Source organism: Dreissena polymorpha, chromosome 3 (assembly GCF_020536995.1).
Source record: "Dreissena polymorpha isolate Duluth1 chromosome 3, UMN_Dpol_1.0, whole genome shotgun sequence".
Taxonomy (NCBI): Eukaryota; Metazoa; Mollusca; class Bivalvia; order Myida; family Dreissenidae; genus Dreissena; species Dreissena polymorpha.
The window spans coordinates 23038013-23055118 of record NC_068357.1 but is presented as its reverse complement, the minus strand read 5'-3'; the positions used below and the strand labels follow the sequence as shown (position 1 = coordinate 23055118).

Sequence of the window (17106 nt, the reverse complement as noted above, 5' to 3'; positions counted from 1 at the left end):
CAGGAACAACTAAGTTAGGCAGTAGCTGCTTGCCGCTCCGTCAAAAGAGCCAACACAGATCAATAGGTCACTATTTATGTATGGATCAAATAATGCGATTATTACAGCTCCTGATTTACATAGTTATTTTGATGATATGCAAATGAAGATTCAAACGAAACAGTTTTTGTTGTTCTACTGGGTTTATTACTATGTGATTTTCTTGAAAAATGAATATAATATTTAATAGCAATTGACATATTCATTTTGAGTAATTCAATTTCATTAGAAATTTATGTTATGGTTCATGTTTCTGAATCGATCACCTTAATCACCATCATCATCATCATCATCATCATCATCATCATCATCATCATCATCATCATCATCATCATCATCATAATTACTGTCATCATCAAAATATCTTCAACATAATTATCTCTATAATGGTTCTAATCATATTCAGAGAGATGCATCTTAACCAAATTTCAAGTTTAAGAGAGGACCCTTTTACAGCAATAATTTTTTGACAGACCAGAACCATTTTCGAATACATTTCAGATATCAATGGAACAAAATTCTGAGCAAGTGTCATGAACATTGGACAATATGTGACGTAATAAAAGTTAACTAGGTTTCAAAATAGGTTTATAAAGAAACTTTCCAGCCCTATTGTAGGCAATGTTTTAGACAGACTGGAACTATGTTTGAGTTTGATCTAAATATCATCTTATCAGCAAGTTTTATCATGTAAACTCGGCCGAAATTTCATTAGACCCATGATCTGACCAAGTTTCATGAACATTGAAATTACAATATGACTAGAGCATAAACAAGGTTTCATACTGAATTGTTTACACCTTTAAAAATGTAAGTGAATATGAGCCACCCTTTTCCCTTCTGGATAAACTGCAGCATTATTTACAGGAACTCATCACGTACTCACTTCTCTTTGTTTTCATTTATTCATTCACATAGTCAAAACAGTGTTCAATAAATAAACACATCAGTATTGAACAGTGTTCAATAAATACACACACTCAGTATTAAACCATAAAAAAAAGATAAACATTTAAAAAAACATTAAATGGGCGGACACAAAACTACTTTCAGCCCAAAGGATATCAAGGTTTGTGAACAAATTATTATTATAACAGTGATGCAAGAGAAATGTCTCTGAAACATATAAAATATAATTTAAAATAGCACAGACAAAAATGACTTCATGTCTTATTATTCAGTATACAATTTAGTTTATTTCAAAATACTTTTTCACAGATGTCCATATTTTTTGAAAAATATATACAACATGAATTCAATCTCACAACTGTAATAATTGACAGTTTTAAATAATAACAATATCAATACATAAACGCAACTGCCCGGGGGTTCAAGACCAGTGCTTCTAGAAACAAAAGCTAAAATGCAACCACTTCACTACAAAGGCTTTTTAATTGTGAGGGTAATTTGTCAGTAATACACTGTTTTGCTACAGTATCAATGAAAAGTGTTACAAACTATCAATTATTTTTCCGATTTCAAATAAGAATAATCAGTATACAAACATATATTTATAAAAAAAAATTAGAAGTAATATTTTGCTTGTTTGAATATAGAGCATGTATTTTTTTAACCTAATAAGTTTTGTTTAATGTTTGCAATCTTTGAAAAAAAATATTTTAGCATGTTTATATTAATATAAAAGGTTAAGTTGTGATTTAATGAATGTAAGAGCCAAAATTATTCTTAAATACAATGTTACATACACAGATTGACACGATATATATATCATTGAAAAAACAAAAGACTTGATAAGGATGTACACAATTATACTTTTACATTTATGATGACCGAAAAAGAATAATATGATAAATGAAGCTTACCAAAAAAAAATCTTTCACAATTAACTTTTACAAAAACACAGAAACTTTCATAGATCAACCTTATGTTTCTGTTGTCCTCAGAAATACTGGTAAACATTTTGCTTTGCAGATCAGGTTCATCCAAATTCCTCATTGATCCACCATACATATATAAGTCAATTGCAATAACACTGAAATATCACATTGTTTCCTAGACAACCACAAGGGTCTCACTTACTGGCATACTTATCACCCCAGTAATGATTGGAACACTTGTTGAGTCTTTCAACACATACACCTGAAGCAGAAATTGCGAAACTGAGGTCAAGCATGGTTTTGAACTACAGTAAAAAAAATCTATAAATTTGACAAGAAATGAAATTTGTTTCATATATGTGCCTGTCATGCAAAAATGGGTATTATTGCATATGAGGCCAGTGTAGCTCCAGGAGCTAACCTATCAGCTATAAAATCACTTATGGTTTTGTGGTCTCATTTGCAGACAGAGAAGCTCTTGAGATAAGCTGGCTGTATATGGCATAAGAGCCTTTTTCGCATGAGGCTTATAAGAAAATGCTTGACAAAGACAGAGCTATTACAGATCGTCTGTTAAATAACTAAAGAACTCCCTTTATGTAAGAGTAAAAATAACAAGTAACCTTTATTAAATTATGTCATGTTATTTTTCAAACAAATTTTTGCTCGAAAAATACTTGATTTTTATTTTTAAAAACTTAACTCTGAAGCAAGTTTGTCAATTAGATTTATTTTGAATGCCAGCTCATTATTCACATTGAAATAAGTCTTTACTATCACCTTGGCATCTTCACTTACAAACACTCATACAGATAAATTACAAAAGCAAAGGTATTCTGGAAAATTCTGGAATCTGATTGTGTCAGCTATGAATAGCCATGATGGTATTGTAACATCAGGGACAAAATCGATTGCGCTGAAATATTGAAATAATGGCACATACCTTGACAGTGTCTGAGATGCCTTTGTCATTCAGGCATTCAATGTAGGTCTCGAAAGCATAGCTCAAGCCTGGCACGAGCATTGGTACCTGAAAAGTATATTTATTTTCTCTATAAGTCTGATCTGTACTTTAGAGTAAAAAGTATGTTTTCTTTTGAAAGGTGAGCTGCAAACAGTAACAGCACCTGGTATGGTAAAATTAATATCAAACAAAAGGTTTTTGTAAAGAATGGATTTACAGTATTTGTTGGTGGAAAGGATCAAAACACACAAGTATTACAACTAGAAAAGCTTTTCTTTGCCATAGACAACAATAAAATAAGTTTGGTAGCTATAAATTGCATTCTACCAATGTAAAATTGTGATAAATTTAGTGAAGAAAACTCATGAAAACCTCCAATTAGTTCAACGTGTTAAGTTACCAACTAGATACAGTGCTATAATGTGGGATTAATTAGGTTTTGGTGTAAAACTTTTGCCAAACAAAAAAGCTGCTGGCACATAATCTGGACATGTTGTTGACCTTTTTGTTCCCAACAGCTGCTAAATGAAGCAAGAAATGTTGACATGAGCCAATTAAAGAGCTGATAATATCAGGTGGTAAAGCTAATTCAGAGATTAATGAACTCAAAAAGTCATTTTATGGTATGTTATTAATGAACTGGTGTAAAAAGGCTTGTTGATCATCAAATGAAGAACTAAATTGTACGTCATTTTATAACTCATGCGTTGATGTTATCATTAATAGCATGTCACAAGTAATTTCCTAGGAGATTATTGATAGTGCATTGATTGCAAAACATGTATCCATTTACTAACTCATATATATATGGGGCTCGCTTTGTGAAAAGGGGGTTTCATGCATGTGAGTAAAGTGTCGTCCCAAATTAGCATGTGCAGTCCGCACAGGCTAATCAGGGATGACACTTTTCACCTAAATTGGATTTTTTCAAAAAAGAGACTTTCTGAAAAATGCCAAAAAAGGGGAACTTTTCAGCATGAATAAATAAGAGTAAACAGTTACTAACTCAATGATTGATACCAGACCAAATTGCACACATGTCACCACAATTGACTGGTTGCCAAAAAAAAACACTTCACAATTACTATAATTAAGACTGGTTGCCAAAAAAAAACACTTCACAATTACTATAATTAAGAAGTTCTACATTTTGTGTTACATTCTTCTTTAGTCGCAAAGCGTAAAATACTATCAAGTAAATGCATGTCTGAAAAATATTAAGCCCTTGGTTTAGACTGCTTGTAAGTATGTAATAAGCTGCAACATGTCCCAGTTTGATATTCTAACTTGACCTTGATATTTGAGCAAGGGGCAGAGGACACCCATGAAACATGCACTTTTAACATGGTGAACATAACATAACTGGTAAGTAACATGTGACCTACAATCTCCACAAGGTGACCATATTTGGCCTCTAATTTTAAATTACATCATGAAAAAGATACTTACAGTTCAGACTGGACCTTAAATCTATAAGTGATATTTTGACCTTTGATCCAGGGACACAGTTCTTACCAGCAACACGCTGTCCTTAGATAGTGAACATTTGCAAATTTGTTTGGTAAAACTGCATAATAAATACTGAAGCTACAGTGCAAAAAAGATGAATTATGTAAAATATTAGCTTTAAACTATGGACCTTGACTTTTAAAGTAAGTTGCTGGTGTTACAGACAACTTGTCATCTCCATATTGTGAACATGTGTGGAAAGTAAATTTAATATTGCATGATCAATGACATAGTTATCGCCTGGAGCATCTGCATTATGCCAAAGTTCACATTTGACCTCCAAGTATGACCTTGTTATTTGAGGTAGGAAGACAGGTGTAACACGCAACATGCCATGTTATCAAGATTAATGACAAAGTTACAGCCCAGAAAGCAAGTACACTGACCACTTTGACAGCTTTATCCAGCAGGCTTGACGAAAAGTACTATATCTTTGCTGATCAGTTACAAATATGCACCAAAATACTTAAGGGCATAAGTTAACATGCTTATTATCAAGATCATGAAATTGTATCACTTTTGTAAAATACTTTGTAAGGAACAAGGGAGACATCATTTAAAAAGACAAACGGGAATGATGCATTTATATGCCTCCAAAAACCTAATCATTTAAAAGTGACACACCAACATGTTTGAGCTTACTGGAATGTAAGTGAGAAACATATAAATGTTTGAGCTTACTTGAATGTAAGTCTGACACACATAAATGTTTGAGCTTACTGAAATGTACGTCTGACACACATAAATGATTGAGCTTACTGGAATGTTAGTCAGACACATATAAATGTTTGAGCTTACTGGAATGTAAGTCAGACCCACAAACATGTATGAGCTTACTGAAATGTAAGTCAGATACACATAAATGTTTGAGCTTACTGGTATTTAAGTCTGACAAACAAACATGTTTGAGCTTACTGGAATGTAAGTCCTCCTGAAGTTGTACAACTTCTCATCATAGTCAAACGTTATGTGCAGGTTTGTTGAAGCGTTGTTCAAGGACGTATTCTGAAGATTCACTGTCATCTTAAATGTTGGTCCTATACCTTGTACCTACAAATAAAAAATATATTGTCCTTTTGTTGTTGGATTGTTTGCCTTTTTCGAAACCTATTTGGTCTTATTACAGCAGACTGTTCACCAAACATTTTTTGTGGGTTAGCAGTTTTACCAGTTTCAAATGCGCACACTTATGGCAGAAAATGACAACTGCTTTACATGAAACAGGGGAGCATGCAGAATGGCCATAGAAAGAGCATATTTATAGTATACAATTTAGATTTTTTAAATATTTGTATAATATTCAATGGTTGTGCATGATATAGGTTAATTGCCTTCAATAAAATGCTAGCTGGCAGTAACACAAATTTCTCTTCTGATAATGGATCAAAAAGTCTTACAATTCATTTATTTAGTTAATTGTAACCTTTGCTACCACATTAAAGTAACAATTAATGTTCTAAGTACAAACCTAAAACAAAGCTTGATGGAGTTAAATACCTGGGCAGAAAGCTTCAGAGGCTCATTGGGGTTGGTAGAGATGGGGTTCATGCTTTGGTTAAGGGCCTTGGCATACGCTCGAGCCGTGTTGAGTCGTAGTAAGTACAGGTCCCGTTGGAACGTGCGGTGCATGGCTGAATAAAGGTAAAAGAAGAGGATTTGATTACTGATTAAACAAAGAAAGTAATATACATGTAGTAACATTGAATTTGATCATCATGTTGTTGAATTATTTCTACCAATATTTGGAATGTCAATTATGGAAATTCAGCATAAAAAGGTGTACCAAATTTTGTAAATAGAAAACTAGCACGTTAGTTTTATTTCTATAAAGATTTATCCAATACAATTATCTTTTAATAGTTGTGTTAAACAGAAATAAAGGAAATTTATTTTATATAAAAATGCAATGCAATTGTTAAAATATGGTCTGATCAGGCATGCCATCATGGACAGTTTTCACATCAGCAGCATAGATTTACCACAAAATATTAATACAATTATTTAACTTTGTAATATTGTGCAGGTAATAAACAAGTAATTATTAAAATTGATGCTTTGTCACCAGAGAACCATACAAATGAAAACAAAAGTATTTTATTACAAGTTTTCTTGGGCATTTTCAAGCCAGTACTAAATACTTTCAACTATTAAATGCAAAATTAAACAGTTGTATAACAAGGCAATTTCCAACATGCATACCAATAATTAAAAATTTCACACACACTGTTGCCAGTAATGCATTTTTATGCATGACTTTGGAAAACATGCCCTCTCCCGATAACAATCATCATCCCTGCACTAGCTTTCTGCATGTGTTCATACATTCTCAATCAGATGTGGTTGTATGTCAGAGCTTGGATACCGAACACACATGTAAAACATGAACATGAGCCTAAAATTGCTCTGGGAAAATGGGGCTTGGGACATGTGCATAGTGTGACTTCACAGATAAGCCTGTGCAATCCCAACAGGCTCATCAGGCACATCACTCTCTAGTTTTATGGTATATTTTGTTTACAGGAATTATTGTCTTAGCAACAATCCAGTTATGGCAAAAAGTTTTATACCTGAAAACAAAAAGCCTGTTTGGACTGAACATGCCTATCTGGGATGACATTTTAAGTACAAGCATTAATCCTGTTTCAACAGAGAGCAGTTCATATAAAGTATATGTGATTACTAACTGACTGCATTCTCCCGCTCCCTCAATGTCTGGTCAACAAACAGTTTAGTCTTCTTTGGGACATTTAATTTGATATTCTGTGCAGCAGGAGGACCCCCTTGAAAGTCTCTTTCCTCAAAGGTGGCCGTTCTTTTCAAGATCTTTATCTGAAGACCTCCACCTGTTTAATGGGGTAAGAATTAAAAAAATATTTTTTTCTATTTTTATGCAGCATCTCAAGTATATGAAGGTGAATACAATCTTTCTTATGACTGCTATTCTCTTATGACTGCTATTCTGTGGAAATCTTTTATATTGTATGAAAACCTTAAACAACCATACAATTTTAGAAGAAACATAATTCATCAGCATCAACGATTATGTTGATAAGTTTGTTTGCGATTTTTGCCTGGGTAAATTTTGAATGCTTTTTAGATAAGAAACATATTGATCATGAATGCTGATAGCTATGTACTAAACATCTGGTCACAAGATAAATGTGTTATAAGTTTGTTAATAACACAGGACCCAGCTTATGAGAATTTTCACAGAAGACATTAGTGTGGGTGATACTTTATCAGTAATTAAGCAATATCTGAGACATTCAAAATTGTGTTTATATTCAAGCATTCATTTGTTACCAAGAATATGTCAGACATGGGAGACAATCATTCAAGTGACAATGATCTACCAAGCAAAGTGATTAATTATAACTTCAAAGGGAAGCAATAAAGAATATCAATAAAACATGAACACGTAGTTTTCGATAAATTGCCATATTTTAAGGAAATCATTATGATGAAATGTCAAAACAAAAGGAGATATATCAGATCCATAAATTATTTTATCCTTAACAGCAGAAACAATGAGTTCAACAATCATTTATTAAAATAAGCTAAAGGGGGTGTAACTTACATGCAGTTACCATGACAAGTGCTCCGTCTTCCCGTCCAAATCTGCCAAACCTCATCGCCGTGACAACATCGTCCACTTTGATTACATCCACCAAATACTTCTCCTGAAAACTCAAGTCATTGAAATACAATGCTGTACACAAAACATAATGGTTTAGTTTGGGGTTCAAAATTTGCTGATCCCTTCACTTGAAATTTATCGTTAAAAAACACTTGTGCAAACAATATTATGGAATTTATTTGTCCATTTATTATATTTAAGTGTTTTCACTCCAAAACAACTTTTCTTACTATATGCAATGTTTCTTAAACACATTAAGTTTTAGGTGAATTGCTATTGTACGTTTCAACATGCTGCTACACAAGTCAATTACAAAAAACAAATACACCTTCAATAATGTTACCTTGTACACATGCACTTCTCCACTTGACAGGGCAACCAGAACTGCCTTAAATCCTTTTGGCTTGTAGTCCACTACTTCCAACGTTGTGATGGACTTTGGCAGTTTTACTGTCCACAATTTTTTACCCTAAAAGCAAGCAAAACATCATGACTTGACCTTTTTCATTCACTGCAGCTTATAATCTTCAATTTTTGTTGTAAATTGATCATGACAAGCACAACGAGGTAGGGACACATGTTTTTAAGCTAAACATTCTTACAAAATGGTGAAAACTTTCAAAGCCTACAAGCTGTATTAGGCCACAGTAAACCGTTGACCTCTTATGCGTGATCTTGAGCTAGTAATACTGGTTCTAGATGTGACATGCTGTCTTGACATTGTGAACATAAGTGGTGAGGTATTTTTTAATTGGAGGATGTGATCTTGAGCATTGAGCTAGTAATACTGGTTCTAGATGTGACATGCTGTCTTGACATTGTGAACATAGGTGGTGAGGTATTTTTTTAAATTGGAGGATGAATAATGAAGTTATAAGGTTGACAGGCTCAGACAGACAATGGGACACACTTGGAACAGCATGCACATACACTTAACTACCTTTGTGACAGCTACTGTTAAATAATTATGGGCCGTGCTCTGTGAAAAAGTGGGTTTTATGCATGTGCGTAAAGTGTCATCCCAGATTAGCCTGTGCAGTAAGCACAGGCTAATCAGGGACGACACTTTCGCTTTTATGATATTTATCGTTTCAAGAAAGTCTCTGCTTAGCAAAAATCCAGTTAAGGCGGAAAGTGTCGTTCCTGATTAGCCTGTGTGGAAAGCACAGGCTTATCTGGGATGACACTTTACGCACATGCATCAAACCCCCCTTTTCACAGAGCATAGATCATATTATTCATCCAACACTAATTGTCAAAGTTTGGTGGTTTTTCATGGGTCTGCTCAACCACAAAATCAAATGCTTGAGAAAAAAAAGTTTATGTTCGATGACTTTTATCTTGTAACCGGCCATTCAATATGTCTTAAAAGGTAAAAGCTCCCTTGATTCACATTTTAACTCATTTGAATAAAAAACTTTAAGCAGAAGCTAAACAGGAAAGTCCCAGAAAACCTGAATTAAGGCCCTGTGTATAGAGACGCCTTGCTTTAAGTGCACAATATATCCTAAAAAGGGATTCAAAAATGTGATTTTACCACGACTCGAGAGTACACATTGTAGTTATAAATTTGTAATATTATTATGTGCATTCTTGACTTAAGGTAGCGCACCTCTAATGATTTCCCGCGATTTCTTCGAAGGTTGAAGAGCCTACTATTAGGTGCCGTAGCCTAGTGGTTAAGGCGATAGACTAGAAATCTTTTGGGATATTCCCGCGCAGGTTCGAATCCTGCCGACGACGTATACTTTTTTGCGACGTGTTTATTTATTTTCTAACGTAATTTGATTTAATATGGCATATATGCTATATTTATTGTTAAATATGTTGCAATATTTATGCACATTCTTCAATTATTAAAATTAAAACAACGTTATGGCGAAATTGGGTGATTTACTGTTGAAAATACGAACCATGCATGTTGCATTTTTATTTTTATTTCAAAAAGTAAACGGTAAATCTGTCTAGTTCTTGGTATTTTTGCTGTATAAAGTGTTTCTATAAAAACTAAGTTTAAAATATGACTTAAATGATACTATTTTGAATTTTATGACACTTTGTTTTTAACCGACCCAATTTTTACTTGGCTGAAATCACTTACATTTCATGGCGCTCTTCCATAGATAAAAATTTGTAAAAAATAAATGTCTGTAAAAGAATACTTATTTCATCTTGTTTAAACTTTAAACACCTTTACAGCATCTGTACAAACCAACTGCAGGCCCATATGTGGAAATTTGAATGAATTATGGAACTTTTATATACCCCAGGGGTGAAAATAAACTGGACAAAAGCCGAGCGTGGGGGTGGTTTTGAAAAAATCGGTATATTTTTTTTTTTAAGCATGGAAAGCCTACCTACAAATTTGCATGTAGTTCAGTGAAATGATGCTGATTAAGAAAAATATTAATTAGATTATATTTGGATATGTGCCCATTAGAGGTGCGCTACCTTAAATTAATTTGCTCTAATGTTAATAATGGTCTAATTTTTGTTTCACAAACAAACATATTAAACTTGCAGACTATCTGAAAAGTACAGATTGTTTTATTTCAGCAAGTATATATTAGCAGTTTGATACTTGTAAATTGTCATGTGCTTAACAGGACGTGTGTCATACTGTCAGAAAAAGAAAAAAGTATTTTTCATTGCAATCACACAATGCACTGATCCTTTTCCCATCCGTTATCTTATTATATTGTCACTGAGATAACTATTGCAGTCCCAAGATTCAAACTGATACATTTTTCTATTCAAAGAAACAACTCCATTGTCAAATAAACTATTGGAACTATAAAGTAAAGCTATGACATTGAAAGTCATAATAGTGCACTGATTTGCACATGCAAAGTATGAGTCAAGGCTCTGCACAAACGGAATTCAACTGCTTATAGCACAGCAATATTTTAGACCATCAAAAGACTTCTATTTTTGTTGAAGATTTTTTTGATTAGCAGCACATAATATTTATAAAAAAATAAGCATTAATATTTTACAAACAAGAAACCGTCGGAGACAGGTGATGTTCCTCAAAGTTTTTTTTGTCCTAATATTTCAATATATATTCAGATAAAAGGAAACGTCTTGAGGGCACAGTAGTTGGGGGGACAAGAATCTTTTTATAGAAAATTTCCAAGTGCCATAACTCTGTGAAAAATCATCCGACCAGAACCCGCTGATAATATGCACATCTCCTCTTGGTAGTGAAGCTTCCCATAAAGTTTCATTGAATTCCGGTGATTAGTTGCTGAGAAATAGCCCGGACAAGAATTGCACTATATGTACAGTTAATGGAAAATTTCAAAGGGCCATAACTCTGTGAAAAATCATCTGACCAGAACCGGCAGATAATATGCATATCTCCTCTTGGTAGTGAAGATTCCCATAAAGTTTCATTGAATTCCGGTCATTAATTGCTGAGAAATAGCCCGGACAAATATTGTGCACGGACGGACGGACACACTAACGGACAGACGAAGCGGCAACTATATGCTCCCCCCAAAATTTTTGGAGGGAGCATAAAAATCAATTATTTAAAATCAAACTTATTAATATACCATGAGACTTTCAGATCGGTACAAAAACAGAGTTTTCTTATATTTCAAAGCAGCGCACAAACAAATCCCAAACTAATGGCTGTACAATTTTACTTTGACCACTTGCAAGCACCAACCTTTGATGAGAAGCACTTGACAGTCTGGTCCATGCAGGCCACATAGATGGTCTTGTTGAGGCGCTCCATACCGACTATCTGGGAGCTCAGCTCAATGCAGTTCTTCACTGGATCGTCTTGACCTCTGGAAAACAAAGACATTGCTGTGCCTTAAACTTTATAAGTCATAAACATCTATAACATGAAATTCTGAATATAAGGCACTGACATAAACATCCTCCTTATGAATATGTTCACTGATGCAATTGGATATAATAATGCACTTAATGAATACAATTAGCCCCCACCCCCTGTTAATTGATTTTGATATATGTTTACCGTGCCAAATGCAGAAAATGTTGGCATGTTCTGAAGAAAAATGTTTAAATGGGGGCACACAAAGTAAATTCCAACTTTTAAATTCAAAATCTTAGTTCCTCCTTATTGTCATTATATGATAACTTGGTAATTGATATTCCAATTAAAACACAAATTGACCCATTTTGTTCCCTGTACTTCATGATTAAAGCGAGTATGCGCGATTTTTAAATGTGTTAAAGTGTAATATATTGATAAAAATATGTTACAATAACACAAAATAGGCAAGAAAAATTATACATTGAAGACGAATTTCATAAAATGTGGCAAAGACAAATTAGCGCCCGAGCCGATTGAAACAACGATATTTCATACATATTTTCCTTCAATAACCGTAGCATTTGTCTTTTTATTAGGATCGGAGTAAGTCTTCAGTGTGTCGTATGAATAAATATTGTTGCAGGAAATTAATATGATCCGTAAAACTAAATTTAGATTCACATCGTACATGATTGATATGCTGGCAAATTCGACTGTACAGACATTTTCGATTTCAGAATTAAATATCTGGCTTATTTCGCATTTTTCGACACATGTTCTTAACTTTTATTGTAATTTATATTGAAATATATGTATAATAGCTTTTTTTATACATTTTATATAAATTCATAAATATTTGACAAAATCGTGCATACTCGCTTTAAGGGGGCATACTGATGGTATTTCTCATGAATAAACCCTTGAGAGTATTTTGTTTTCTGTAACACATTATTATACTTATTATACCAGTTGAATAAAATGTTTTTATTTCTCATTAATTAAGGACTTTTGATTAAAAATGGTTCATTCCAAATATCAATGGGGCAAAATACCATGTTTGGCATTTACATTTTCATATTTTGTTAGTTTATATTTCTTTTGAAAAGGAATTCGGTTTAAAAGACTGCTTTGACACTTATGACAGCATGTTCGTTCACTGTAAAAAAATATGTTGAAGAGTATCCAACGACCAACATCATCATGGGCGTAGGTAATGGGGAGGCAGAGGAGGCGGCTGCCTCCCCAATATTTCGGCTAGGCGTCGTTATATAAATAAAACTTAAAATCCCCAAAAATCGCCGCCCCAAAACCAGTATTTTTGAAATCACGCGCCGTCAGTGCAGAAGCCATGTTTACCCTCTCCGTCTGCTCCGAGGTTGCCATTAGTGATGTGTCAATATCCCTTGTTAGGTGTCATAAACCAGGGGTCCAGGTAAATGTCATTGCATCATTTTATTGTTCTTTTCCGTGATTGCACTGTCGGAGTTTTGATTAAGGACAGGCTTTTCTTTTAATTTTAATTGATCGCTTTTATTCAAAGGTAACCCACTTAAAACAATTTTGAGTAAATATACGCGTGAAAAACATTAATTTGATTGAAAATATTTTTGTTCTCTGAGTATAACAGTTATTATTTGATTAGAAATCATTGAAACAATATCATATATGTAATTGTTTAATGTTCAAAATGAGTATTCCTAATCAGCCTAGAAATTTTGCTTTTCCTAAGCGTACATTCGGGAAGAAAAAGCCAGAACAGCATTCATTCCAATCCAGTTGGTTTGATTCGTTCACATGGCTCCACTACGATAAGTTATGTATATTAGTATAAAGTTTTAATTTTCGACCGTTCTTACCTTTTATGAACCTATCGTTGATCTAAATACAAACAAAATTTAGAAAAAAACGACACACAAATAATACTCGTATTGTTGCTTAATAATGTTTTTTTTTATTATTATCATTAATATTTAACACAAAATTTATTATATTAACAATGTTATTCTTTTCAGAGCCGGGACCTTGCGTCCACCTCCCCAATGTTTGGAGGTTATCTACGCCCCTGATCATCATGATATCATTTATACAAGTATTATGATGAAAGGGTTGATTTTTGTAAGGCCTCGTTCTCCATGTCAAAAACAAGGTCTGTTTCACAACTTACCTTCGCAAAGTGTAGATGGTGCCATTGCGGCATGCCACCACAATCCGGTACTCCACGTCAAACATTCCTGTGACACTGAGAAAAACGGGAACACTTGGTAAGCTCATCTGAAATTCAGAAAAGTTATGCTTAGACTGAGACTTGCAAATGCAAAGGTCTAAATAAACTTTCAGGTTAATGGCACTAACATCTACAGTTGGTTTTGAAACACTGCTTAGGTTTACATTGATTGTCCAGGAATATATTGAGTAGGTTAACTGACCATAATAAAGAGTCCAAACCACTGAAAGATACAACACCAAATACAACAAAAGACAAACAAATTTCTTTATCTAATATATGCAAACAATGAGAAACATAAATCACAGCATGTACACCATTTTTTCCCTTAAGAAAGTCTGTTCCCGAAAATAGTTACATTCCAAATCGGATTTTCTGACCAATTTTCCCAATTAGAATGTAAACATTTTCGCTAAACAAATAAATAAAAAGACCCTGAAAAGATTTAAGATATCCTTTTATTTCTTGTTTGTTCCAATATTACATGCACAACTCTATTCTTACTGTGGCTAGAATGGTGAATGCCTCTGGGTCCAGGACGTATATTGACTTATCCTCTGTCCCCAGCACTAGACAGCTAATAGCGTCCTCATCGGCCATGGACTTCTTGAGAGTGTTGAGACATGTGATCACTGTCTGTCGCTTGAGTGGCGAGTTCTTGTAGACCTCACAGAACTGCACAAGGTCCCCCGCATCTGAGAGTTGGAGGTAGCGCAGGGAGCGCACTGTCAGGGTTGTGCCTTCAGATCTACATACATGGAGAGAATGATCCTGATATATTGCAGAGGTAAGCTGGAGACTTGGGTAAATACCATGGGTGCTTTGACAGATTGAAAGGATCTGATTGACATTGCATTTAGCCTTTATGAAAGCAGGGATATCCTTACATGTATATGATGGAGATGTCTTGTACAAACATTGGAGCCTCACTCTCCAAAAACATGGCTCAGTGAATGTGCTTAAATACCTGTCACAGATTATCATTTGCAGTCGGCACAGGCTGATCAGGGACAACAGTTTCTGCCTATATCAGATTTTCACAAAGTAGAAACTTCCTTACAGCAAAGAAAATTCTGTAAAAGCAGAAACAATTGTCTGAGCTGTCACCACAGGCTTATCTGGGATGACACTTTCAGTATACATGTATGCATAAAGGTCCCTCTTTCCAGAGCAAGGCTATTGTTCGTTTAAGAATGACCTGAGAAGGCACACTTATAAATCCAATAGCAATCGATCAACTATGAACAAAGACAGGTAAAGTGCTTTCATACTTGAATATCAAAATCTGTTTAAAGCCCCACTTGCCCCCACCACTGCCAGCTGACAAAACCCTGTCACTCTTACTGTATTTGATATTGTGGCCCTCTTTTCAGAAAATGGATTGGCCAGATCAGGAGAGTAGTATGGATTTCAAATTTGCCAGAGCCAAACTGAAAGTCCCCAGTTTGAGCGGGCAAATAATATTTGACACCTTTTAGATCTACATAGATGGGGGATGGGGAACAGATTGTGAACTATCACAGAAAAAATGAAAGAAGGAATACAAGGGTAAATTACAAGGATACATGAAGTACATGGTCAGAATCATGTTTTCAGGAATACATTGACCAGGAAGAAGATTGTGGAATTACACTCAGAACCACATATGGCACATACATGTGCTTACATGGGTTAAATAAACATACTTGAGGAAAAGATTGTGAATTCAAAATGAAACAAGATACGCAATGATGAAAGGTAAATCACATGGGTGAACTCTACACGCAGTGAGTATTCTGCCTTCAGATCTAGGTGTAGGTGGTAATTATGAAGTGCCATAGAAAGCATCAATGGCTGACTATGTTGTTATAACAAGTACAAAAAGATAAGTAAAAGAAAATTTAACTTTGAAAAATAATGATTGACAACTTTATGTAAATACTCACTATAAAATAAAATGAATATGGAGCAAGACACACACTGCTATAGAGTGATAAGAAAAGTTACTTTTTCTGTGTCTAAAGTATACAACTTCTCAAAACTAAATAAAAACACCTAGAGCTATGTTACAAACATGTCAAGTACGTCTACTTCTCTTGGTCAGTTATCACCTCAAGGGCAAATAACCCAGAATTAAGAATGTGTGGATCATTTGGCATCCAAAAAAGTGTCTTGCTCATTTTCGTGTTATTGGGGCGATATATTTTTAATTCAAATTCGGTTGATTAAAAAAGAGGGCCATGATGGCTCTGAATCGCTCACCTGACTTACCTTGCTTCATGAACTTAAATTTTATTAGACCCATATACAATCCCATGCCAAATTTCATTTATTAATACATTCTGACAAAATTTCATTAAGACGTGACGAAAACTGTGACCTCTTTCATCTACACATTGTTTTACTAGAATTGGCATGGTGACCTAATTTTTGACCCAAGATGACCCATATACCATCCAAAATCAGATATTATCAAGATAAACATTCTGACCATATTTCATTAAGATCATATGAAAACTATGACCTCTATTGTCTTCCCAAAGTTTTTCTATGATTTGACCTAGTGACCTAGTTTTTGACCCAAGATGACCCTAATACAATCCCAACCTAGATTTCATCAATATTAATATTCTGGTCAAATTTCATAAAGATTTTATGAAAACTGTGACCTCTACTGTCTACAAAAGTGTTTTTTAAATTTGACCTAGTTTTTGACCCTAGATGACCCAAATTCAATCCCAACCCAGATTTCAACAAGACAAACATTCTGACCATATTTTATTAAGGTCTGATGAAAAGTGTGACCTCTATAGTCTACACAAGGTTTTTCTATTATTTGACCTAGTGACCTAGTTGTTGACCCCAGATGACCCAAATACAATCCAAACAGGGCTCCCCTGGCCCTAAAATTTCTGTAGCCAACATTTTAGCCTAATGGAATTTTATGTAGCCAAATTTTAGAAACTGTAGCCAAAGTTTTAGCAAAGCATTAGGAACCAACTGTTGTAAGTCTAGGCTAAGGGGTGTTAAAGAAGAAACTACAAAACGAAGCTTTAATATGTTTATTACTATAATCATCATGTGTGCATAACAAAAATAAACAGTTTACAACAAACCATTTATAGA

General features: G+C 34.1%; 1 protein-coding gene across 1 annotated transcript in view; it reads right to left on the bottom strand.

The window, feature by feature from the left end:
- Positions 1-925: 925 nt before the first annotated feature.
- Positions 926-17106, bottom strand: part of LOC127873279 (Bardet-Biedl syndrome 1 protein homolog) — a 38618-nt gene continuing 22437 nt past the window's right edge. Inside the window, exons 6-15 of the mRNA XM_052417059.1 lie at positions 14506-14749; positions 13942-14048; positions 11661-11784; positions 8331-8456; positions 7928-8030; positions 7035-7193; positions 5848-5981; positions 5266-5400; positions 2821-2907; positions 926-2139 (exon numbers count right to left, since the gene is read on the bottom strand). Coding sequence (XP_052273019.1) covers positions 2053-2139; positions 2821-2907; positions 5266-5400; positions 5848-5981; positions 7035-7193; positions 7928-8030; positions 8331-8456; positions 11661-11784; positions 13942-14048; positions 14506-14749 — 1306 coding nt within the window. The 3' untranslated portion in view covers positions 926-2052. The remainder of the gene's footprint in view (positions 2140-2820; positions 2908-5265; positions 5401-5847; positions 5982-7034; positions 7194-7927; positions 8031-8330; positions 8457-11660; positions 11785-13941; positions 14049-14505; positions 14750-17106) is intronic.